Source organism: Aythya ferina, assembly GCF_964211825.1.
Source record: "Aythya ferina genome assembly, chromosome: 6".
Classification (NCBI taxonomy): domain Eukaryota; kingdom Metazoa; phylum Chordata; class Aves; order Anseriformes; family Anatidae; genus Aythya; species Aythya ferina.
In genome coordinates this window covers 9,223,765-9,248,599 of record NC_140303.1, presented here as the reverse complement: position 1 = coordinate 9,248,599, position 24,835 = coordinate 9,223,765, and the positions used below count along the sequence as shown (strand labels likewise).

Here is a 24,835-nt window from a genome sequence, read left to right as displayed (position 1 = left end):
TTACCTTTGCTTCTCTCAGTAGCAGTGATGCTGTGGAAAAATCACCTCTGTGGGTCAGATCTGGAGCCAGTGCCTGAGCAGAGCAAAGCCCATGGCATTAAGCTGGTTTAGGGCAGTTTAGGACCCAGCCCTTCTGCAACAGCTGAGCGTAGGAGTCAGGGGGAGTTTAATTGACTTTGAATGGTTGATCACATTTCAGGCCTACCTAATAAACCTGTTTGTGCCTGACCTTAAAAGTAAGTCTTGTTATATTAATTAAAGGAACCCAGTGACTAAGACATGACAGGCATGGTTTGGTTTTGTGTTTGTTTTTCCCTTTTGGAAAGAACAGGTGAACTCTCCCATCATTGACACAGCAGCAGAATGGCTCCCAAATACCCCTTGTCCATAAGCTGGAAAAAAGACCCAACACTCTCCCTTTGACACAAACATACTGATATCCCATGTGCACTCACTGAAGCCCTCTGGCAAAGGCAGGGAGCTTCTTGGTGGCTCTGGAGTGAGAATTATGGTGTCTGGAGCCAAGCGTCACCCACCATCCTGGTACCAACCCAAGGGTGTCACTGACCTGTGAAAGCAGAGGGTGAGCACCGAGACCTGGGCAGCTGCTCTGAGACCTGGAGGGGACCATCCCGTCGTCACATCCTGGGGGGTTTCTGCTGCTTCAGAATCAAAACCGCTCCCTTGGAAGCTGCTGGGGAGAAAACAGGACAAAGTGGCTGTCGATACAGCTGCTGCCTTAAGGCAGAGCCTGCTTTTGCATCACCCGCAAAGCCTGGGATTCTCGGCTGCTGCTCAATATTTGGGTAATCTAGATGCTACGAGGTTCCAGCAGAAGGGGAGAAGATGAATAAACCCTTTCTCATGTCGCCCTCAAATCCGGGGGGGACATTTCTTTTTAACACCCCAGGCCGGACAGGACACCTTGCAGCCAGCCCTGCACCCTCAGATGCTCTGCATCCCCTCTGCTCTTTCCAGAGGGGAAAATTCAACAAATTTGCCCCAAAAGGCCACCAGACGCTGTAGTGAATGGCCAACCTGCCATCCATACCCAGCCGCTTGTGTGGATGATAGGGCACAACTTGGCTTCCTCGTGGTGAGGAAGACAACCAGGCAGAGAAGGCGCTGAGGTGCTCCGAAAGCCTGAAGGAGAGAAAATAAACCTGTGCCGGAGAGGAGCTGTTTCACTCCATCTCCTCATGGCCAGGGAATTTCTCACCGGCAGGACCCGCATCAGGCAGCCCTCATTTTGCGACCGTTGCAGTTTGCTGCAGCATTGCAGTGATCTCAGACAGTAACCCGATCTGCTGCTAGGGCTTCATCCTCCATAAATCCCGTTGGAGCCTGGCCCATAAATAGTTACACCGCGGCACGCAGCTGCATACGGGGCAGGAGCAAATGTTCCACATCGCGGCTGTTGGCTCTGATCGGATTAATTGAGGGGTCGATCATGTTTCTGCCACTTGGCCAAGTTTTATTATAGCTGCCCTCTCCTTACAGCGTGCTCCTGCCAGCGAGGGGGAGACCACGGCACCACCAAGCAGCTTTGTTGCCGGAGACCCCCGGAGCACCTCTTAGCTGCAGGGCTTGCCCCGTTCCCAGGGTTTATTTGGGGCTGTTTTGGAGCACTTTCTCTGCCACTGAGGTGTTGACATCTCCACAGTCTCAGGGATGCTCCTGGTGGTGGAGAGGAAGGAATTGATAAGCAAAAAACGAGAGTGAGACTGCAGAAGACAAAGCCTAAAAGACCGTAAGAAAGTCACAGACTTTGGCTGAGAGCACATCCCACATCCAGGATACCCTCATTAGGGATTTGTAGCTCATTTCTCCCTCTGGAAAGAGGACAAAGCCCATCACCCAGAACAGGGCTCACCTCCCCACCAGACCACAGCCCAGAGCATTTACAAGGGGTTCACGCCCCCCAGAGCTGGGGAATATCCCTGTCCAGCAAGGCTGACTGTGTTTTAGGAGCATACAGAAAAGACTGAGCCTGTTGTAGGGATCCCAAATGAGTACTCACAGCCGTGGCTGTGGGAAGCACACAGATCTGGTATTTGGGATCCTATTTAAGATAAGACAAGCATGTTTCCCCCTCTCATTATTTTCACAATAGCAATAGTTTCAGTTCCCTGGTTTTCATCAGCAATAATCTAATTCATTCATACCAGCAGCCACCCAGCCGTCCTCTGAGAGGTTTATGAATCCAGGTATTGAGTTACTGCCTTGTAAAATGGAGGAGCGAAGCTGTTAGCACTCACTGTCCTGATTTGTGACAGGAGGTAGCAGTGAGGGGGAAACAAAGAGATGTTCCTCACAGCAAGAAAAGAAGTGGCCCAGTATCCTCTCCTTGCTTTTCTCACTCTAAGGTTTAATATGAGGTGCTTTATAATAAGGCAGACGATTTGATCACAGGTTGGCTCACATCTAAAGCCAGGGCACGTGAATTACCATGCTTTTGTGCCTTCCTTCCCTAATTCTTCCTCATTCTGAGTAATCCCAAATCCTCTGCATCTCTAACGGGAGCTGCTGCAGGACACGGGCAGTAGGAATAGTGGTTGTACCAGATCTGTGCACTGACTGAGACACGCTTTTTATTGTACAAGGTTCATGCTGTGTCCATGCAGACAAAGCTGAAGCCTTTAATAGCTGCAAACAACAGAAGTTTCACATGCCATCCTGCTACAGCTCCTGAGCTGCCAGGAGAGGCAGCAGGAATCCCACACCACTCCTGAAGTAGTCTGGGGAGCTCCATTAGGAACTGGGAGAAAGCCTCTGTCTGCTTGGGTCCACCTAGGAAGTTCAGACCTAAGGGTTGGATTCGAGCCTGAAAAGCCTCTATGTGATGCCCTGATGACAATTCTTTAATCTTCATTTCAACCAAAAGGAAGAAACTTAAAGAACAGGGGCTGGAGGAGATGGCTGAGAGCTGCTCCTGAGAGGGAGCATGTTCCCATAAACGTGCCTCACCTTGGACTGGGGCTCAGCAGACAAATCTCTGTCCTCTGTCTGCAAATGCGAAGCTGGGGCTGCTCCAGCAAGTCATGTGGCTGCTCTCTGCTTCAGTTTTCTCCTATTTCTTTTAGATTAATTTACAGCATCTCTGAGGCAGGGATTCTCACTGTTTCTTGGTGTGGTATGTAACATAGGGCCCCCAGTCAGAGCTTAGAATCTGGCAATAATTCTTCGCATTTGTCCTAGGGGAAGTAGTAACTTTTGTACAGCATTTTCCAAATGCTCAAAAGCCACCGATTTCTCCCTGTACTTTGCAGCCAGGAGGCACAGCCGTGGCAGTGGGGTGTTTGACAGATTTGCAGTAGCCATGCAGAGAAAAAGAGAGCAGCATCCCACGTCTCGCAGCCCCCCGCTATTGCACAGCTCCCCTCTCCCTCTCTGACCATGCCTGCCGGTGCAGCTAGACGGGGAAAGCTGGGCAGGCAACCCTGCACAGCCCGGCCCTGGAGGCCTGCAGGAGATGTGAGCTGTGAAGGCAGGTCCCAGGGACTTGGGATTAGTTATGATGCAGATCACACGACCCTGTCCTCTGCCCACGTGCAAGCCCGTGCCCTGGATGAACCCCAAGGGGAGCACAGCTCCGCAGCAAGGAAGTTGCCACCAGCTCTGTAAAAGGACTGTGAAAGTTGATGGTGAGAGGTGCTTTGCTTAACTGCTGCAAAGGTCACCTGCCTGCACGAAAACCAAGTTACAATGAAATGTGCCACATTTGCTGGCCAAGAGTGTCAGGGAGCTATTAAAAACAGCAGGGATGTCTTGGCCATCTATTCCACAGCAGCCCAGGCACCCCAGCTAGCTGCTGGGCATGCTTGCTTCAGCTCCAGCTAAATCACTGGACGTAACCTTTAGAGATGACACAGGGCTGGGAGTCTTGCGTGGGCATGAAATTAGGGCTGGGAGAAAAGACAACACAGAGAAATCCAACTGGCAGTTCGTAGTGGCCCTGGGAAGGTGAAAAGCTTCATCTGTCAGGAACACACAGAAGGTGGAAACACATGAATGCATGCCAAAAAAAAAAAACCACAAACAGAAGTCGTACCAGGAGTCTCCTCTGACCCTAAAGCAGAACTGGAAGCCATGCTGAATTGTGTTCTTCCCAAACTGCATTGGAAATAAATAAAAAGATAAAAAATCCCCATCTTTGCTTTCCAAAGGGGTTCAGCACTTGTTGTTTGTCCCATGGCAGCACTGGGATGGGAATTCAGGCCCCATGACATGGTCACCCTGTTCCCCAGAGCTCAGAGAGGAAAGGTGTGCCAGAGCCCAGTTAAATCCTTCCCATCAGTGCAACATCCAAGGCTTTGCAAGTGACACCACTTCAGTGTGCTGGGTACCACAACCCTGTTCAAACATTTTTCGAGCTCTACCCTGTTCCTTAAACCCACCTACCAGACTGCCTGACCATATTTACGCCTTTGCTTTCATCCTCCCTGCATGGTAGTTTCCCATTACTTTTTTTCTCCCCTTAATTTGAACCCTAATCACGCAGCACACGCGTACAGCAGACTACACGATCTTGTGGCCCCAGAGACCTTGTTAGGAGCAGAGTCAGCTGCTGCTTCCTCTTCAGAAACCCATCCCTGGTAACACAGCTTCAAAGTGAAGTGATTTCAGACACCTTGATTTGGAAGATGCTTGACTTAAAAATCCATGAAAGGAGGCTGCTTGCTTTTTTTTTTTTTCTTTTGCTTTTTTTTTTTTTCTAATGGGGGAAGACATTCATCACTTTCTGAAAAAGACAGAATCAGTCTCAGAAAATCACTTGTGACTCCTTGGCCAATAAATAACAATTACCATCCTCATTACTGAGCAAAGGATGACAGGGAAAGCAGGTCTGCAGCAGAGTGCACAGAGGAGAAGAGCAGCCCTCAGCTGCCAACACCACGTTCCCCCTGGCAGATGTCTTCTTGTCCCAAGAGTCGTTCCCATCACTTCTTGCTGGACTCTTTTCTTCAGCTGTCTAACCTCCAGCTGCAGCAGCTCTCCTCCCAGAGAACAGAGTGCGGGAGCAGGCACTCACAGCCACGCTGCAGCTTTGGGTTTCTCCTTCGCTTTGAAAGGACAGGACCGTGGGACAAAACACACTTGTCAAGATAATTAGGAACTGGGGAGACATCAGCTATTAGCTCTAGCACGCAGGCAGAAGATCTGCTAAACCAGACAGGCTTTTCAGTGTTCAGCACCCTCAGGTAGAGGAGCAAACGTGCAGCCAAGAACAAGCAGCACACTGGCATTAAACGTTAAGGCCCACAGCAGGCTGAGAGTCACCATTGTAACAGTATTTAAAGAACAACACTACACAAAACTCCCTGTGGAAATGGAACTTTTCAGAAGGGGAGATGAACTCACCTCCATAATGACAACAAAAGGGAACCCGAAGAGGTTGACAAAATAAATGAAAGGTGATGCCAAGTAAAGCCAGCAGGGAATGCATCCCTGCTGGAAGCTTTCTTGGGGACATCTCCACAGTGATGCTCCACGAGAGCATAAGCCCCAGCCAGCATTTTAAGATGGCTTAGAGTCTCAATTGATTTAAGATCACAAAAAACACAAAGGGAAGAGAGAGACTCCCCAACTCTAACTCCTGTCAAACACAGCAGGCACAAACATAACACTGCAGCCTCACACCTCTCAGGACAGTAACCATGCTGGTATTAAAAACAGAGCTGTCCCCCCCAGTCCTAAGCTATGCTCTAAAAGCTGTGTGAAAATGGCATTCAACATGGGAAGAGAGAGAAGGGAGGAACTGCCGGGAGGTTGCCAAGATGACATCGCTTCCCATCCCTTGGGAGATGCATCCGACAACACAAAGGTTGGATCCAAGTTCCACCCCTAGCAATAGACAGATTTCCAGATGCCTTGATTCTCAGAACCCTTCATTATTTCAACAGGATTTTATCACACTAAGAAATCCTGTACACTCATGGCAGGGAACAAAGCATAAGTTAGGAGAACACCTCTTTTTACATGGCCTTTATACAAATACTAAGTTTTCCAAAGGTTGTGATTTGATTCTAAGCCATCTCCTTTGCCCCTGCCAATTTACGTAAGCACAATAAGAGAAGAATTAATCAAGTGCCTCTAATCATCATCTGTACGTAACGTTTACAATGGCAAATCAAACAAAATGATTTCATATTTTCTGAAAGAAGCATTGGCTTGAGTTCACTGCAGCACATATGGCTTCATGTTATTACCAGTTAAAAGTATTCAAACATTATCTAAAATGCTTATTTTAGACATCTACCAGGAAACAGACCCAACTCCACTTGCCACAGAGAATCGGCAACAAAATATGTCACAGATAAAGGGGAGCCAATCCCCGCCAGCCAGAAACACTGCATGCAATGCCTGGAGACAAAAGGTTACACGATCCCATGGCCCCATCCTATCTTTCTCCCAGGGAGCCTGAAGCCACAAGGCATTTCAGACTGCAACGCTAGAGGAAGCTCCTTTATGTTGAAACTACCTTCATTTCATTTCATCACGTTAGTTGCAAAACATTCCTGCTCCTTTGAGATGGTACAGGTACCATTTATTGCTGGAAAGGCAGATACATAGCAGAAACCAGCATTTCATCTCTACACAATAGATGGAAGCTTGTTTGAGTTTTGCAAAAACCCACTAAATTCCTTCCTTAATGGACAATGTTGTTGTATGAATATGAAAGAAATACTACAAAATAATCATTTGAATTTCTAAATCACTTCAGTTTAGTTGAAATGCCTTATATTCTTTGGCAAAATTTTTGCCAAGTCTATTCACCTTACCCTTTTTTTTTTTTTTTTTTCACAATATTTGCTGAAAACTAATGATGAATCTGCAGGAAATAAATTCCTACGTAGTCTACTGGCTAATCAAAATGGCCCAGAGTTTACACTGAGAATAGTTACCTTTCCCCATCCTTGACAAATCCAGAAACTAAAATTCATTTGCCAAAATGAACAGATAAATAATTCCAATGTGACCACTGCTAAACAAAAAGGGTGGCACAACCGATTTTAAGAAGTTGTGGGGCTGGAGTTTGTGTCAGGCAACTCTCCTGTGGCAGCATCACCTTCCATGATCTGATCTCTCACATTGACTTTGGAGGCCCCAAAACTAGAAAAACAATAACTTCTATGCTGCACTTACCACGGTCGCTTCAAACTGGTCTTTCTGCAAACATTCATCCAAATCAGCGTCAGCACTCATTGCACTTGTTGTTTCTGAATTTTCTCTAGGAAAAAAAAAAAAAGATATAAGCTCATAAGAGAAAGAGTTAAAAATAGAAGTTGTACCTGCACACCTGCAAACAGCACCCAGCAGCAAACTGTTGCAACCTTATTGAGTTAATGGAGCTGCTTGAGAGAGATGAGTTTGGGACAAAAGTATGTAATGCAAATAACAGGCATTCCTGAGCTACCTTTGGGGGTAACAGTCTTCATAAAATATGTCAGCAGCCGCTCGCTGGCAGCTCCAAAGCGATCTCATGTTGCAAAGCGGCTGACTTTGACAGAAGTTTAACAAGCAGGAAAAACCACCTCAGGGCCAGCTATTCAAGCGCAAGGGGCTCAGGTTGAACCCTTGCTCATACCGCACCCTGCAGGTGGGCCACCAGAGCCCTGAATACCTGATAGGGGACAGCAGCTTTCACTGCAATGCTTGAGGCCTCTCGGTGGAGGCAGAGGCAGCTTGTGCTGGCTGCCAAGCACTGTCACACGAAGGTTTTGTCGTGGTTGAGGAGCTCCCCGTGGCCAGAGGGTCCCCCTGGTCCTTCAGCACCCAGGCACTGACGCCCTGCCTCACCCCGCTGGGTTTCCAGCTCCTGCATCCAGCTGCACTTTCGGGGAGGGTCACTGGACATCTCCCGCTAACAACCTCTGATCTCATCGGTCACACGAGAAGCAAAATGACATTCTTGAGCATCCCTGTGTGTCACTCGTCTCCCTACAGCTAAATAAGGGGTGCAGAACCAGCAGGCTATTTAAAGAAAGCCAGCAGAGCGACTTGACATCCTGAAGAAGAGGCATTGCACGCATATGCATTCTTGCTCCCCAAAAAGAGGCTCACGGCTCCAAGGTGCTGATTTCAGAGCCTTCCCGAGGTCAGTTTTCACATGCAGAAGGAAGGAGGAGGTGCTACACGCACAACACAAAAGGCCAGGCTCCACCACAGACAGTTTTAAGTGACCTGGACAGGTTTGCCCAGGGAATCGGTGGCAGTGCTGAGAGGAAAACCTCCCTGCGTGCTCCGTCCCCCCATGTGGCAGCACAAGGGGTTGCTGAGTCTCCCCTCTCCCACCGAGAGCGCTACGGGACCCAGGGTAAGCAGAGTAAGAGGTGCCATGAGACAGCACCTGCTGATGCTATGGGAGAAAGCAAGTCCATCAACACCGGGCTGAGGATGGTGGTGGCCAGAAGGCTGGACCAAAAGGCATAGCGTCAGCTGTACGGGGCTGCTACAGCCGGGCTGCCAGCAGGCAACACCCTGCCACCAGACACAAAATAATAGCCTCAAATCTCAAAAGCTCCCTATCAAAACATCAGCTCCATGTCTCCATGCTGATTCTCTGCCACAGATCCTTCCCAGGCAGCAACAGACACGCTAAGGAGGCACACGGGATGCTCAGAAACTCTCCAAGTGATTTGTGAGAAAGGAGCTGCTCCCAAGCACTGTATTCATGTCCAGCCTGACAACCGTGGCACAGATTATGTCCACAATACTTCCATGGATCTCTGTCAGGGCTTATTAAGCCCTGACAATGAAGTTAGACCCTTAAAAGGACTTTCTGAGATATGTGCAATACAATCCATCCCCTGATAGCATACTTCTATAGTCTTCTCTCCCAGAAGAGCATCATCTTCAGGGATATGATCCAAAATGCGTAAGTATTACCTGAAACCCATACAGATCCCATAAATCCAAAGCATTTACTGCAAGACATGGAAATAACTGAAAAAAAATGAGTTCCTACAGCTTTGTTCTTGCTGGGCTGTCTCAACTCTAAAACAGCAAGGACTCGTGCATGCAGTCAGAAATCAGGGCGTGCTGGTGTACCCAGCACATTTTGGAGAGCCTGGACGTTTGGCAGTATTTAAGCAAACACAGACTGCGTGCTTGGCAGAGGCAGGATGGCAATGAAGAGGACAGCACGAGTATGATCAAAGAGTGATGCTCGCATCTCTAAGCTGCAGACCCTGAAGGCTGTCCGTACCTCCAGTCATCGTGAAGCTTATTAAGGGCCAAAGAAGAAAGATCGAGATTACAACACTAGATTTCCCCAAAATCAAATTATGTCCAAAAGGAGAGGGAGAAAAAAGGGAAAGAAAAAAGGTCGTTGCCCCATAAGTCACTTTGAGACTTTCCAGGCAATGCAGGTACACAGGGACTCTGTGCCCTATATCAGCTATCTTTCAGTGCCCTTTCCAAGGCTGAAGCCATTCCATCTCCTAGTAGATTACTGAAAGGGGATCTGAGAAAGACTCGGTTCATTTAAATGAGCAGTAACATAACTCCTCTGCCGCACGCTCCAAGGAAAAGGGAAGAAGGGAAAGGCAGTGAGTGTCTGCAGCTCCCACACAGGGTTCAGGGCCAGGAATCCTGATCGTCCAGAGCAGCACCAGCATGATTTTATCGTATGTTGTGTGAGAGAGTGTGCCAGGATTAGTGTCTCACGCAGCACTTAATCTCCACATCTAAAATCACACAGCACTCCTCAGGGCCTGTGTAAAGAGTCCTGCCTGGCAGAGTTTGATACACGTGTCCTGCCCTTGCCCAGCAGGAGCCAGGCACAGCGTGGCTGCGTTTAGCCAAGGGGCTTGCACATCAGAGCTGCTGTGTGATCTACAAATGGACCCTTGTACAGCCACGAAGGCCAAATATAACAGAGTTTGATGGGACAGTGAAAAGCAAACTGCAAAGAGTTCTTGGGCAACTCAAGTTCTTCCCCCGAGAACAGCAGTGTCGGGAAGGTTTCTGTGAGGCTGAACGTGAGCCAGAGGCGGCCCCGAGTAGCCCAGCACCTCCTTCAGGGAGCTGCTTCTCCCCGGGCAGCCTCCTGGGGGCACGGAGATGCTCTCGAGCTCTTCGAGGAATGCCTTGTATGTCTCGCCACCGCTTGCTGGGGGACGCTGACATCGTCTGGGACAGAATTAGAAAACCTTGAACGGGAGGCAGGGCGACTGGGCACAAGTGCTAAGTCAGCCACAGGCTATATGCGGCACACCAGCTGGTGCCTCCCCTCCCTCCCTCCCGCCCCAGGGCACATGCACGCTTCCCCCAGCCCTTCTCAAGCATCCCCCGTGCAGGTAAAGGGCAAACGCACTCTCTCAGGCTTCCCGCAACCAAATCCACCACAGCAGCCTTGTGTTTTCAGATATCCATTCCCTTGCCTGCTCCTTTGAAGCTGTTTGACTTCAGCCTGCACCACTGATAGCCTAGGCACAGCCCAGCGTGCCAGTGCCTTACACAGCGCTTGGAGGAGCCAGAAAACAAATCCTCCTTCCTTCGGCACGCCCATCGCCTCCCTCCAGCCAGAGCCCTTCACTTGTGGCTGTAACCCAGCCTTCGTGCCATTCACATGGCACTGTTCGCTGCTCACCTTCCTGTGCTCTCCCCTGCCCGTCCAAGGACAGGGCAACATGCAGGCTCAAAAGGTTTTTGGGAAGGCTCACCCTTGTTATGGTGCCTTAGCCAAAATCCAGCAGAATGCACAGCCACGTGCCCGTAACCACGCGTGCATAGAAGACCTCGTTCGACCAAGACAGCTCTGAACATGCTGACCCAACCATTTACTGGGCAAGACTCCTTCCCCAGCTGGCCAGGGTGCCACGTAGCTGCAAGTGCCTCAGGTAGGAACAGGTTTCGCTTTTCTGTGTTGAAAGGACCTTGCACTGACAAAGCCAAACCACTGGTGGAAGAATTTGGTGCCTTGGTGCACGCAGTCAGCATCGTAGCCTGAAGCTGAGATCTTGAGAGAATTTGCTGGCAGCAGATCCCCAGCTTGTTACTTTAAGCCTGTGGTGAAACGTGGGAGAATCAAAGCAGACAAGCAGTCTGGCCAAGGCAGAAATCTCTCTTACAACCCCAAATCCCACGTCTATGAGAGCACAAGAACCTTTGCAGCATCTTGATGTGGAAAGATGCAACTAGTCTCTATCACCTCAAGAACAGCTTATTGTGGTGAAATGGATTATATTCCTTCCCAATTTGTTACAAATTACAGTAACTCCGATAACTGCCTAAATGTTTGATTCCTTTCTACATCTTGTTATGTTCTTGGCCTTAGGTAGTCCCCCTGGCAACAGGATTCACAGCTTCAGCTTGGTGCAGGAAAAAACACCGTACTCACATACTGGTTCTGTAGCTCACTGACCCTCCTTTGTGTGGTTTCAACAAGCTTCTCCATGGCATTCCCTGTGCGCCTTGTGACTTTGGATAATAGGATCACTTCCCACTTATCAGCTAAACAAAGTAGGTGGTTGTACCATGGCACAGCTCCAAGCCGCTGCAATCGGTCTCAAAGCTCAGTGCTTGCCAAATGGCACACACACGCTTACAGCTTTTCCTGCTGACACTGCAGCCACCCAACCTTCAGCAGAGGAACACTGCAAATGCTCAACAGCAACAGGTGTCAGGCAGGAGTTTATCACAGGAAACGAAGGACATGTCAGACAGCTGAAACGGTAGAAGATGAGTAGGTACGGGGCAGCAGAAATGCTCCAAGAAGAGACCGAAATAGGTAGTTGTAAATACTGCCTGTATGCCGAGTGCTGCACACCTTGCCTGAAAGCGAGCTCCCCCGGGCCCTCCCAATGACTGCTATCTCGGGCAGCCTAAGGCACCCAGAGGGAAACCACTGGCCTGCGCCCTTCCGAGCAAATCGACATGGGAAGAAGCAGGCTTTACCTTCTGATCCCTGTGCAACATGCTGCAGGTATGCTGGGAGCAGCAAACAAGTGTTTCTTGGGCACTCGTTATAGCGTGTGGGCCTTGGTGGACATACCAGAAGCATAAGAGGAAAACGAAGGTCCTTCCTAGACGATCAAAAACCCAAGTATATACATTTTTTAATTACTAGGAAAATGGGAATCAAGGTAATTGCATCCTCAGTCCTTTTAGACAGCAAAAGGCAGAAGTGTCAAAGGGAGCACACTGTGAGACAGAGCAGAAGCAGTGGCACTCACCCTTGCATCCAACAGCTCCAGAGCTCGCCCATTCCCCTAGCATACGGCAGATGCAGCCTGCTACTTCGGTGCCTGGATCTAAACTGGCATCTCCCTCCTCCAAAAGGAGCACCCGGCTCCCTGGGCTATAGGAAACCCTCTGGCAGAGGCATCTTGGTAAAGACTGGCCCAGAAAGGCAGACTTAAAAGCAACTGCAGAGGGACGGCAGCCCTCCCACCCCAGTGCTGCCATCAGCACCATCTCTGTGACCCAGGCTTGAAGAAGCCAGATGCTTCATTTTGAAAGTGCCAGAATTAATCATATCAGTGCTTCAGAGGGAAGAATGCACCTCCCTTTATTAATCCAACCAAATTTGGCCCAAATGCATCAAGTTTTGCATTGGCCAATACCGCATCTTCATCAAACTTTGGGAAAAAGGAAACAAAACAAAACCAAGCGGATCCAAACCTGTTTCTGCAAGTGACAGGACTCACGGAGCACGGCACCAAACAAACAACGTTCCCCCTGCTGCATTTTCTGGGGCCTGGTGAAACCCAAATCCCTCTCCCTGCTGACGCTGCCTCCCCCTGCTGCGGGATTCTCCTGCGGGATGGAGGTGCCCACGCACCCCGGCAGGACAGATGCCAGCAATACCTCGCATCCTCAGCTGCTGCTGCTTTCTCTTAGAGGTGGATTTGGGCAAATCCCAGCGAGCGTGAGACCGGGAAGCGGCTGCTAACAGCACAGGAGGAGCCCTCCTGCTGCAGCACCTGGCCCTAGAGCACAAGGACACATCTCCTCCATGTCACCTGGGGCTTTGCTCCCTGGGGACAGGCAGGGGCACACCACACGCGCTCCCAGGGATGCCTTGGGGCACATCCAAGCTCACCCACAGCACCCTGTCCCAAGAAACGTGACAGAATCCAAATCCTTAACCCAGCTGGTAAAATAAGGACCTGCCACCCACTTCCTTCTTTGCACCTGCTCATCTTCCCACCTGATCAATATGCAATTATTTTGTGGCAGCTCCTCACAAAACCTCTTTTCCTGACAGCCATCTGCTTTCTTAGGCCACGCAGTAAATTCATGCTTCATTTCTGGGAGCCTGTCTTCCTTAGTTTAACAAATATTTGATGGTGGCTTTCCGGACTATTTCATTGCAAACCTCTGGTGACTGCAGAAATTACTGAACTTTTTGTGTCACTGGTTTTTGCAATTAAAGTTCTCATAGGTGTAGAGATGCATTAAAAAAAAAAAAAAAAAAAAAAAAATCCAACTAAGTTACATCTCCAGGATCCATTTCTGCTGGTGGATTTTGCAAAAGTTTGGTTTGTTTGTGCAGTGTAGGACAACAGCATTACACAAAGGCCTTTGAGGTCTGAATTTCTAAGCACTTGCAGAGTGCAGTTCACAAAACTCATAATGGCCCCACCAAAAGCCTCGCACTCGGGAGGCTGAAGAGTGAATGGAAGAGAGACCGCTGGACCAGGGAAGAGTAAAGAACAGCTCTGAATTTCTCTGCAGAAGATCTCAATCATACAGACCAGGGAAACCAGGTCTGTTGATTGAGACAACAGAAACTCCTCCTGTGCCTGGTGGCTAGTTCCTGATTATAACTACTGTAGGAGAAGGAAACCTTTTGTGGGGGAAAACATGGCATCCAGCTGATCTCTGGTCTATCTCAGGCTCTGCTTATCCAAAGGAAAGGAAAAAAAAAAAAAAAGATCAAAAGGAAGAAATTAAAGGAAGCAATTTTAAATTTTAAACAGGGTCTTAATGTGATAGAAAGGAAGTCAGAGCAGCTGAGAAATGCCCAGGGTTTGGAGAGACGCCTTGGTTGAAGGCACTGCGGTGTTTTCCATATTTGTCTGCTTTATTTTTAAACACCCAGAGCCTTTGCTTGATCAACACTTCCTTGTAAAAGGAGGAAGCAGAGGAGGAGTACGGGGCTCTGGGGACAGAGGCAAACGAGGCTGGAAATTGATGATCTTCCCAGCCATTAAAGTCAAAATTCCTGCTTGAAACCAAACCCTCCTGGAGCACTGCGCAGGCATGGGGGAGAAGGGGAGGGAAGGAGAGAATATTTATTACTTCAGCAGAACCCAGGTTCTGATGAGAAAAAAGGACCGCTCAACCCACGTCCGAATGTCGGCAGCAGATTTGAAGCTGGGTTTGTCACGTTTCCCCTCCACTTTCCACACCTTCAAAAAAATAAAAAATAAAAAAATGCAGGGAAGGTGGCTGGGGTTTTTAAAGAGGGGTGGGGGGGAAGCCACCGAGGTCCCTTGATCTTATGAAGCCCTGAACTCTTACATTCCATTTATAGCCCGAGCTGGAATGACATCCCCCTTGATTAGCAAGCTGTCCAATCCAGCTGCCTGGGTCAGGACTGTACAAGGCACTAAGTGAAATATATATATGCCCTTTTAGATTTTAGCACATTGGGTCCACCCCCAGGGCACAGGCTGTAGCTCATTCTGACCACTGCTTCTCTCCCAGGAATCACTTTTAAAGGGTTTTTAAACTTTTTTTTTTTTGGGGGGGGGGTTACCTTTACTCTCAAGTTTAAGCAACACAAAATGGCACCAAAGAAGGACGTAAAGAAACCAGCGGCGGCCGCAGCACCAGCACCAGCACCCGCCCCAGCACCAGCACCGGCGCCCGCTAAACCCAAAGAGCCAGCGATTGATCTCAAGAGCATCAAGGTAAATGGATGAACGTGTGCTGAGCGCTGACCCCGAGCGCTCCCGAAGGGGAAAGTTAGCAGAGTCCTTGCTGAAACTGGCAGGGAAGCGTTGTGTGTGTTTGTTTCCTGCTTGGGGACTGTGGTGAAATGAATGAATCCCCCCAGAGATTGATTTCTTGACCTGCCTGAGCTTTCGGTTGTGTTAGCAGCTGGAGGGATGCGAGGCATGGCGCATGCTTTAATGCAAGAACGAAGCCTGGTGATTTCAAACGTGTTGTAGAAGGTGGCCCTCAGAACTTTTTACCAAATCAGAATCAGTCTGACCTGTTTTGTAAAGCTGAATTTTAAAGTTCCACCAAAAAAATCCTCAACCCCCAAGCCCTGACCTAAATGCATGAGAAAGGGTTACTGAAAAGTGAAATGAAATGTTTTCCCATAGCACGGTACTAAAACCAGATGTTATTTTGCAGTTTCCCCTCAAATTTATTTCCAAAATTTTGCAAATACCTGATAACCCTTTGGCCATGTGTTCTGAGATCAGCACTCCTTATCTTTAAAAGCAGAGATGAAAAGGATTTGCCAATTTCATCTATTTCCATTCTCTTTGCACAACAAACATTGAGAGAGACCCAGGAGCTAGAAAGCCACGAAGGGAAGCATTTCAAGTGATTTCCCCTCATCTTTTCATGTTTACTCAAAATTTGCAATTTGCTTCATATTGAAAGTAACCGAGAAAAGATTTGCAGAGGTTTCCCTTGACCGCACATCCATTGGAACTTGGGCTGAATCGAGACTTTGCATGCCACCCGACATCACCAACTGCTGCCTGGCCCCTTCAAAGAGAATTCCTCAAATTCCCTTCAAAGGGAAATTCTCTATTTAGAAAGAGCAGAGAGAGGTTAAGCAGTTAAAGAGATGTAGGGACAGACCCACTTCTCTGGGCATGACTATACATAGTTATTCTCCACCTACCTGACAAGCTGATTGGTCCCGGGGCCAGTTTGCTGAACGCTGCATAAGGAATCATGCCCACTAGGAAGAAAAGAAGGGGTACAAGGTCTCCTAATAGGACCTACTCATTTTAATTTCACGATGAATTCTGCTTCAGGTGCCTTAGTACACACAGTCTGTCACCCATACAGTCCCAGGATTGTGACCCATTTGGTAAAATTTCTGTTTTAACTTTCACCACCAGTAGCCAGTCCCTTGCTGAAAGAGCACATAGTTTCTTGCAAGGCTGAAGCTGAGCTCACTGGCAAAGCAAAACCAAGAGCAAGAGGGGGCGGAAAAAGATACTTTGGAATATTTAGAGTGATCTTAGTAAAGGCTACAAAGAAAGCCAACTGTTTTTGAGAATACCGTCTGAAAATTAGATAAGACCTCACATTTCACCCATCTCCAGAGATGAAGGGGACGCAAGCTAGATTGCCTACTAAATAATTTAATATGATTTGATAGCTCTCTGTGTCCAGTTCATTAGGGGAAAATAGAATTTTCAACTCCAGTGATCCCAGCTAATCTATCTTTACATAAATAGACTTAACAGCGTATTACCCACTGAAAAATGGCCGGCTGCAGTCTGAGGCATCTCCGTGGTTCAGTCCAACTTACTCCTCTACTCAGGCAGCTCTCTGTCACAGCAGGATATACATATAGGTAGCAGAGAGAACACGCTGGGTTTTGTCACGTTGGGACTGAGAAAAGATAGCCTTCCTAAATTCTTTCTTTTGAAAGATACCATCAGACACTATTCTTCCTCTGTGATGTGCAGAAAAACCTGGGCTGCGTAAGACAAAACTATTCTCTTACCATTAGTGGAAGCACATAAGCATTACTGTTCTTATTTGCAAATGAGTAAAGCTACGAGCAGCACGCTGGATGGTGCAGGGCTGCCCTGCGATGTGCTGCTGGCACAGCCCCTGCCACACAGGCTCGTCACTGTCATAGATCCCTCTCTGAGCATCCCTCTGCTCTTCATCCTGACCTCAAGGAAGCCCTGAGGCACTGCAAGGAGGGACAGAGCCCCCCAGCACTGAGGGGGCCACCCCATGGCACAGCAGTCACCACAGGGTGACGCAGGAGCCCACACTGCCTGTGAGGGTGAAGTGTCCCCTCTGTCCCCAGCCTTCCCCTCTTACCTGAGCCTCCACAGCAGGCCAGAGCTGCCCAGGTAGACTGTGGCACCTCCAGGGCTGGCTCTTTGGGAAGACACCAGGAACCTCCACAGCACCTTTGACACAGACTTGGAACAGGAGCAGGGGCTGGAAAACCTCCTGAGGTCCCAACCAGCCACCCTGGGCTACCCAGCTGCATTCTTTGAGACCTCAGGCAGGGATGGGAAATAGCATCCTCCTCTAAACAATTTGCTTGGGAGATATATGTGTGGCAGAGTCAGCAATCATAATTCACATTTTCTGACTTCTAGCTCAATCCCTTCTTTAGCAGTAATTAATCCTGAATCCTTCCATTTGGCCAGGAAAGCATCAGCACAAGAAAAAGCACAGCACCATTTCCAGCCAAACTCTGGAGCCAAAGAGCACTTAAAGCTAAGCTTCTGACCAGGACTCTCAGTAAACAACCCAAGTCCTGGGGCTCTGTGCACTGATTTACCAACCAAAACCTCCAGCCCTCCCAACAGGTCCCTTTCCAAACGGCCCCCCTGTGCTCACCAGGGGAATTAGCGGCCGTGCTGCAGCTTGCTGCTAACAAGGGATTCCTGGGACCACCTAGCTGTGGGGCCGGTGAGAATCTGGGGGGTCACAAAGCAGGCAGACGCACAGAAAAGCTTCTGTAATTTTTACACAAGATCCCCCAAGCTCCTTCCATATCTTACAGCTGGAGCAGGGAAGAGTGGAGCTGCCTGATCAGGGTACAGCAGCTAAATAATCCAAACCTGGCTGTGCACTTCATTTCAATTGTCATCCGAGATAATGTTCTCCAGAGCAAACAATAAAGAGGTTTAGCAATATGACAGGGGATTCTTTTGGGGGCACCCCTTCCCTTGGATGCCCTGCTTGCTCTGCCTTCAAGGAAACTGGTTTTGGGCCTCTTAGGGTGCATGCTTTGAAAGCCAGCCCTATTTATGAAGTTTCAAGCTGGGTTCTTGCAAAAGCAGGCACCCCAAAACCACCTGGCATCCTCAGAAGCAGTGACAGGCCTCTCACCCTCTCACATCAATATTGTCTGTTCTTTCTTCCCCCTCCACCCTAAATTAACCAAATCAAAGCAAATCTTTGGTGATTTCCTAGTAGCAGATTTTCTGTTTTTGAGCACCACCTATTGACTCCAGCACCGAGTAACAGGAATATGAGACTCAAATCTAAACTCAGCCCTATATCACCTCACCTCACCGTAACCAGCACAGGAAGGGAATCGAGGCAAAGACTGGGAGGAGGAGGAATTTGTTTTGATGTGGAAAATTAAAAGACCCTTCTTCCTCCTACTCAAGAAAACAAAACTCAGAATTTACTCTATACAAATCTTTCTGGCCTTAAGTTATATTTCCAATTTTCCTTATCACTTGGGCATCCTGGGACTTGAATGTCAGGTGCACAGGTCAATAGTTACATCATAACTGACAGGAAAAGAACAGGGTGAGGGACACAAGGGAACGTCACCAACTGGACTTGAACAGGAACCAACAACAATTAAGAGAGAAATGACCATTTGGGTCATCTTGTTAAGGGACCCCTGGATTTTTTTATTTTTAACCTAAGACTCTAGGCAGGGCATTCTCACAAAACGTAGCTCGTTTGTTTTGTCAGCTTTTTTTCTCCCATGCACACCTAAGCAAGAAACTCTGAGCTGACGAACAGCACTGCTGTGGGCCACTTCTGATGAGGATTCCTCACGTGTTGGGTTTTGCAGCAGAGGCAGGGAGAAATGCCTAAACTTCATACTGTCCAAATCAGAAGCAGGTAGAGAGGGTTTGTTGTGTTCAACTTTGTCCGTATCACCAACACACAGAGTGTGCTTTTGTTGGTGGTGGTGTTTTTTTTACTGGAAATCTAAGGGTCCTGCCCAGCCTCACAGCATTGGCCAGTAGGCTTTGGGACTGGAGATGCTGAGCTCAGTGCTTTGTAGGCTCCTGCTCTGCAAAAGGTGACCCGAACACACAGTGTTTCACCAGGCCCTTTGCTTACAAGGGTACACCTGGGGGTACTTGCAAGTATCCACAGTGTAAGTGACGCTCGTTTGGTCCACGAGGCTTCCCACACTGCTGCTTTCAAGATGAAATTCCATGGACAGGGACCAAACATGCTAAGCCCTGTTGCAGATAAGCTACCTATATGCACAGGGGAAAGTAATTCAGAGCAATCCACTAGTAAAGACTTGCTGAGGCCTTGTGCAACCGTGTGATGCATGATGGAGCCTGCTGCATGGCAAACAAACCTGTGTGATTGTTTTGCTTTTAAATACAGAGCTCTTAAGGCTGTAAAAATTGTTTCTTCAAATGTCCTAACTCTTATTACATTTACTACTCAAGGAGGTGACCTCTGAACAGGCATTGCGTTGGATATAACCAGAGAGAGGTAATGTCCCTAAATGCACTGACAGAAAGCTGCTGGGCTGGAGGGCAAGCAGGACTGCAAATGTCAGCTGAAGCGCCCAGAGCGACGACGCTGCAGACCAACTCTGTGCGAAGTGGCACAGTGAGAACAGGAAGGTTAGCAGGAGCTGTGCTCACAGCACTAGAGGCTTTCTTGGGAACTGGCAGGTTCTTGGCTGAGGTTTTTGGCGCAGGCCTTTAGGTTATGCCTGATCCGACCCCAGTGATGACTCCAGAAAGATTCTTTAGGACGGACATACCTGCAGGACAAGGTCACCAGCCCCAAAGCGCCCTTCAGGTAGGACAGAGACAAACACAAGTACGACTTTGCCTGGAGAGATGTGCAAGTACCTATCAGACCATCCAGGCCAGCTTCCTCCTATCACTTTGACTGCTGAGACACAGCAGCATTTGGGATCCACTCCAGAGCAGCCCCGGCCACCACTCAGGAAGTTTTCTTTACAAATTTTTCAGAACTTTACCTCCTTTTTTTCCTCCTTTTCCTCCTAAAGTGCTAAGCAAGGAGTCCCTCAGAAGCAGAAATTTCCCCATATATTTTAGCAGACACTTGCTTACATCTGCTAATGGGAAAAATGGTTTGAAAAGCAACGATTTTTGACAGGGCCCCATTCTTAGTAATTCACAGCTCTGGCAGCATTTAAAAGATACCTATAGCCTTTGGAGGGTCTGGAGAGTGACAAAATTTGGTAGAAACAACGGAATTCAGAGAAAATGACAGAGAGAGAAGCATCTCAAAAGCTCACTTAGAGTACTTTCTAGTGCTAACATGGTACAGACTTTCTCCCATCACCAGATAAACTGAAAGAACCTAACAGTATTGCTAAAACAGCTTTAAACCCCTCAGTGCACAGAGATCATTACAGACAGCAACAAGATATTTGAGTTTATCTTACATAAGGTAAGAAGAAGGTGACTAATTTAGCCAGTGACAAGTAAAGAAAGAAGTTGCCTGTAAGGAGATATGAAACAGCCAAGATGGAAATTTGCCCCTGGCTCCTTGAGGCTTTATTACATCTTATACCCACTGCCAAAAAGTGCTTTCAGCTGGCTGCTTTACTGCATAGCATTTAAATGTCAAGTAGCAAGTTTAAAATAATGTTAATACTCTACCACTGCCACTGGGAGGCACGTTAAAACAAGGGATGCCTCAAAGAGCAGAGCTCCAGAGCCTCGCATTTCCTTGCACATCTCCTCACTGAGGCACATTCATGCAAAACTAAATGCAATTAGAAAAGGGACACACTAACAAATGAGCACATCTGAATGTCCTTCCCCCTATAAAGCCAATACAATCTGTGCAAAATGGTAAGATCAGCAGCTGCAGCACATTTCACTCCCAGGCATTTCAGAAGGGCACGTTCAATTAATTGCCAAGGTTCATCTAAAAGTTTTTGCCTAATTGTAAAGTTGCAAACTAAAGTCAGCAAACCAGGAAGTTACCCAGAGTACTTGGAAGGGGAAAATCTAACCCAATTCATCTATGTTGAGTCCATTAAACTAAGAGATTTTGAACTATTCTTCCAAACCTTGTGGTATCTCATTTCTTTCCCATATATTAGCAGTGTTCATCTTTATTCTTTCTTCTATTATATTTTCAGGCAGTTTCATTCTCAAACCCTGCATTTAGCGTTTATTTGCCTTCTAAAAGACAGGAGGCTAAATGCATCAGGCTGCTGATTCTTACCTAAACGAGAAGCAGCCTCTATGAATTCTGCAGCATCGATTGCACCAGTTACTGAAACAGGGTGAGGGTCAGCACAACAACTGCCTGCTTTCCAGCGGGGTTTGAGAGCTCTGTAATCCTGCCCTCCGTCATGGCTGCTAGAAAATCCGTGCATCTGTATTAATCGAGGAGCAGGCAGTAGTGGCAAGCAGATACTGTGTGAACTACAGCAGGCACAACCCTAGCTATATCCACCCAGAATTAAAGGAAATCCTTTAAGGCCTGTATAAACTGCTAAACATATAACAGGCATCCTCAGGGACCCTCTGATATTCCCCTCTCTGATTTTCCCAAACATCCAATGAATTCTCAGTCTCTTCTATGGAGACAGCACCTTGAACCACCTGGGGGCTCTCTAAGCAAATCCCAGCTAAAATGATTCTCTTCTCTGTAACTCACCCAAAGGGTACCAAGCAGATGGAGCATCTTTAGCTTCCAGCAGCATCCTTTCCCGGGCCTTTACACCCTGCCCAGACCCATAAAACGAGTACAAAGTGGCTGTGGCTCAGCACAGCTGTATTTAGAGTGCCCACCAGCCCAAACTGGTGAGAACAGCACCACACAACAAAGACTTGGACCAGGGGTCCAGGAACCAGTGATTTTTTTGAGAGAAAAGTTAGGAACTAATAAGAATTTGGAAGTAAAGGTTTGGATGGATTGGGTTTTCTGCTTATCTGGTGATAAGGAGTTGCATATAACCCTGTTCACCCTACCCTATATAACCAGGTTCTGGTCAAAACACTTCTAATTTGCAATGAGAGGAATAGAAGGCGGTCACAAGCTATACCTGGAAGAGCATTAACTGAAAATAAACAGCACTTCTCCTTGGTATAGATATCCTCCTGGATAATAACTTAGTCCATAAGTAAGGGCTGAATCAAGTTAGAGAAATCCAGCTCCTGCTGTTTTTTCCCTATCTTACAACGTGTTCCAACAGAACAAAGGTTTCCTCATTGCAAGATCTTCCTTTCTACCTTGGGAAGTTTTTGAAAGCTTCTTACAGAATCACAAGTCTTACCTTTGATGATTTTTTTTAAAGGATTGTTGCATTTGCTTTACTGAGGGCATTTATAGATGCACTTACTCAAAGTGAGTAGCATTTTAAGCCCCCGACAGACCCCACAGGCTTAAAGCAGGGTGATTCTTAATTCAATTGTATGTGATGTGCCCATGCTAGAGAATTACTCCCCAGCAAAATTCTGTCTAGGACACTTTTATTTGACAAGTAATGAAATGAAGGGCTGATGTGGTGCCCAGGTATTTCCTCATCTAAAACCTGAGCCAAAGTCTCATACAGTCAAGAGTTCAGCTGGCTTATATGGAGACCCCTCTCCATTTATACACACCTGATAAACCATTCAAGCCAGATACTTAATCCAGGTATCAGTTTTCTATATTCAAGACAAATGTGCCCCAATTATTTTCTGGTTGTCATCTAACACGTTTTGGGATAGGTTTTGTTGTAGCCAACCATAGAACTGACGAGGAAGTGAAGGTATCAAGAAATGTTTTCTTTGAACCAAATTCAATCATGTTGTTCCAGGGGAACATTTTCCAGTTGCCAGCACTGGACAGCAAGAGGCTGAGGGCAGGAGGAAAATTCCACAAAAGGCAACACACCGCGTTGACCCAGGCAACATTTCAGCTCTGCCAAAGTCTTTAGAAAGCTTCTCTATTAATGCATCAGGACTGATGGCCAAGATCCATATTAGCTTTCTCACTGCCTGTGCTCCAGCCCCAGGCAGTATTTAATTAGAAGGTCTGAACTGTGCTAAGCCTATGTTGGATAATTCAGACAAAAAACATCAAACCTCTTTCCTACACAGCCCCATAGCCATGCTCTGTCCTGAATACGGTCCCACTCCCACATGAAAATAGGAGCAGATACAAGTAGAAGAGGAATCAAAAGTGAAGAACTGGCAGCAGAGCATTTTTCATGCTCAGTATATGTTCCCCATATTCCCCCAAAATGCAAACAATGTTTTTGGACAGAGTGTTTTCCAACTGAAATGACTAGCTTGGAAACTTCTTTGCAGTTGTATCTTTAGTTTTTAAGTGGGGAAGTAGGAGGTTAAAGTCTCAAATCTAACTAAATATTTTGATTTATTTTGATTGTTCAGTTTAAAAAAAAATGTTAACAGTCTGCTTGGATCGGATTATTTTTTTCAGACCACTCAACAGACTGAAAAAAGCTGAATATTCAAAAAGGTTATGCTTATCTTCAGGGTAACTAAGTGAACTGCAGCAGGAAGTTTCTCACTAATCACATTTTATCATTAGAAAAAGAGTGGCAAGTGCACAGCAAAGGAAAATAACAAAAAATTAGAGAGGGGATGTTTGCAACATGGAGCCTGTTGCTGTCACAACCATTTCCACGCCAGCTTCATGACCCTCCCTACCCATTTGAGGTGACAGGGAGCAAGGTTTAGAGCAGTTTTTCTCCCTCTTTTACTTCTCACAGCACCCATTTGGAGATTGTGATACAGGCTTATAAGACGGTACACGATAGGAATTGGTCTTTGCTACTGAAGAAACTGCAGCACCTCCCTCCTCAAACCTACCCTGAAACTCTCCACTTGCAGTCCCAACGGGACCTCGTCTGCTACCCAAAAAGCAAGCGCTGCATTTCCCCACCATGAATAGTCACCCTTCCGATACCCAAAGCTTTCTGGAGGCTCTTGCTTCCATCACAGCTTCTTCCACATGCCTGTAGAACAAAAACCTCTCCAATTCTGGCCCCAGCAGCTGCTCTCCTCACCACACCAGTGAGCTCTGAAGCTGGCACACTACTGTCCTACCCCAACCACTAGAAGGAGGGTATCCTAAGCGTCCCACTGCTCTGAAAGGTACTTGCACATCAGATGCAAGCCTAGTACTAATATAGCTGGGTGCAAGACACTTGCATCAGTTTTCTCTTAGAATCATTCAAAATTTGGAAAACCCAACCAGCAGCATTTGATTGCACCAAACAGACAAGCAGCAACGCCACTCATCTAATGCAAAGCACCATATTATCCAAAAAAGGGGTCGAGAACAGCCCAGTGAAGGTGCAAGGACTATCAGAGATTTCATGGGCTTTGAAACAAGCCCAAAGCACACCATCCAGCTACACCTTACACACAACCTGCAGGCTACATGCAAAAACAGCCAGCTGGGCAAACGCCTTGCACCTCTTGCCCCAAGTGTTCCTCAGTCGCTGACTTAATAGCTTATCGGAAAAATAGGAGCCTTCCCTAAAGGGAATTCTTGGTAGGCTTGGACAGGGAATATCCCTGCTTGACGGTCCGGACCCAGAAATTGCTGACGTGATTCAAACTTACTGCTTGCTACTCCCCTGCCCCTCTCCAGCCTCCTAAAAATAGCCGTAAGATGCCCATCGAGGCATGGAGCCTCCTGTCACTTTGCCCTAAGAAAGCTAAAGAACTCACCGAGGGGAGGGGCAGCTTCCTTCTGACACCTAATCCAGGCAATGCCGTCAGCGCCGCCAGATAAATAAGAGGAAGAAAGGCCAGGAAAGCAGGACCACTCTCAGAGACATCTCAGCTAATCCCTCCTGCCCGTCCGCCGCTCTACTTTTCCAACTCTCAATCATGGTGGGTCCACTAGAAAGCTAAAGTAGTTCGCAGCAAGCCAGTGTATTTTACATGATTAAATCCAGCTTCTCGCTCAATTTAGTTCTAAGTGGGAAAGATAGACC

General features: G+C 47.5%; 1 protein-coding gene and 1 long non-coding RNA gene across 3 annotated transcripts in view; one reads left to right on the top strand and one right to left on the bottom strand.

Moving 5' to 3' along the window:
* Window positions 1–871: 871 nt before the first annotated feature.
* Window positions 872–12,878, bottom strand: LOC311439270. Its single transcript, XR_014694633.1, has 3 exons — window positions 12,628–12,878; window positions 7,147–7,231; window positions 872–1,677 (listed from the first exon to the last, which is right to left on the bottom strand). It is a non-coding gene; the product is annotated as an uncharacterized lncRNA (long non-coding RNA).
* Window positions 12,879–14,591: 1,713 nt separating this feature from the next.
* Window positions 14,592–24,835, top strand: part of MYL1 (myosin light chain 1) — an 18,381-nt gene continuing 8,137 nt past the window's right edge. Inside the window, exon 1 of one of the 2 annotated variants that reach the window (XM_084524756.1) lies at window positions 14,592–14,864. In XM_084524756.1, coding sequence (XP_084380882.1) covers window positions 14,739–14,864 — 126 coding nt within the window. In that variant the 5' untranslated portion in view covers window positions 14,592–14,738. Of the gene's footprint in view, window positions 14,865–24,628; window positions 24,732–24,835 lie in introns of those variants that run through there. The other variant, XM_084524757.1, reaches the window with a different exon arrangement.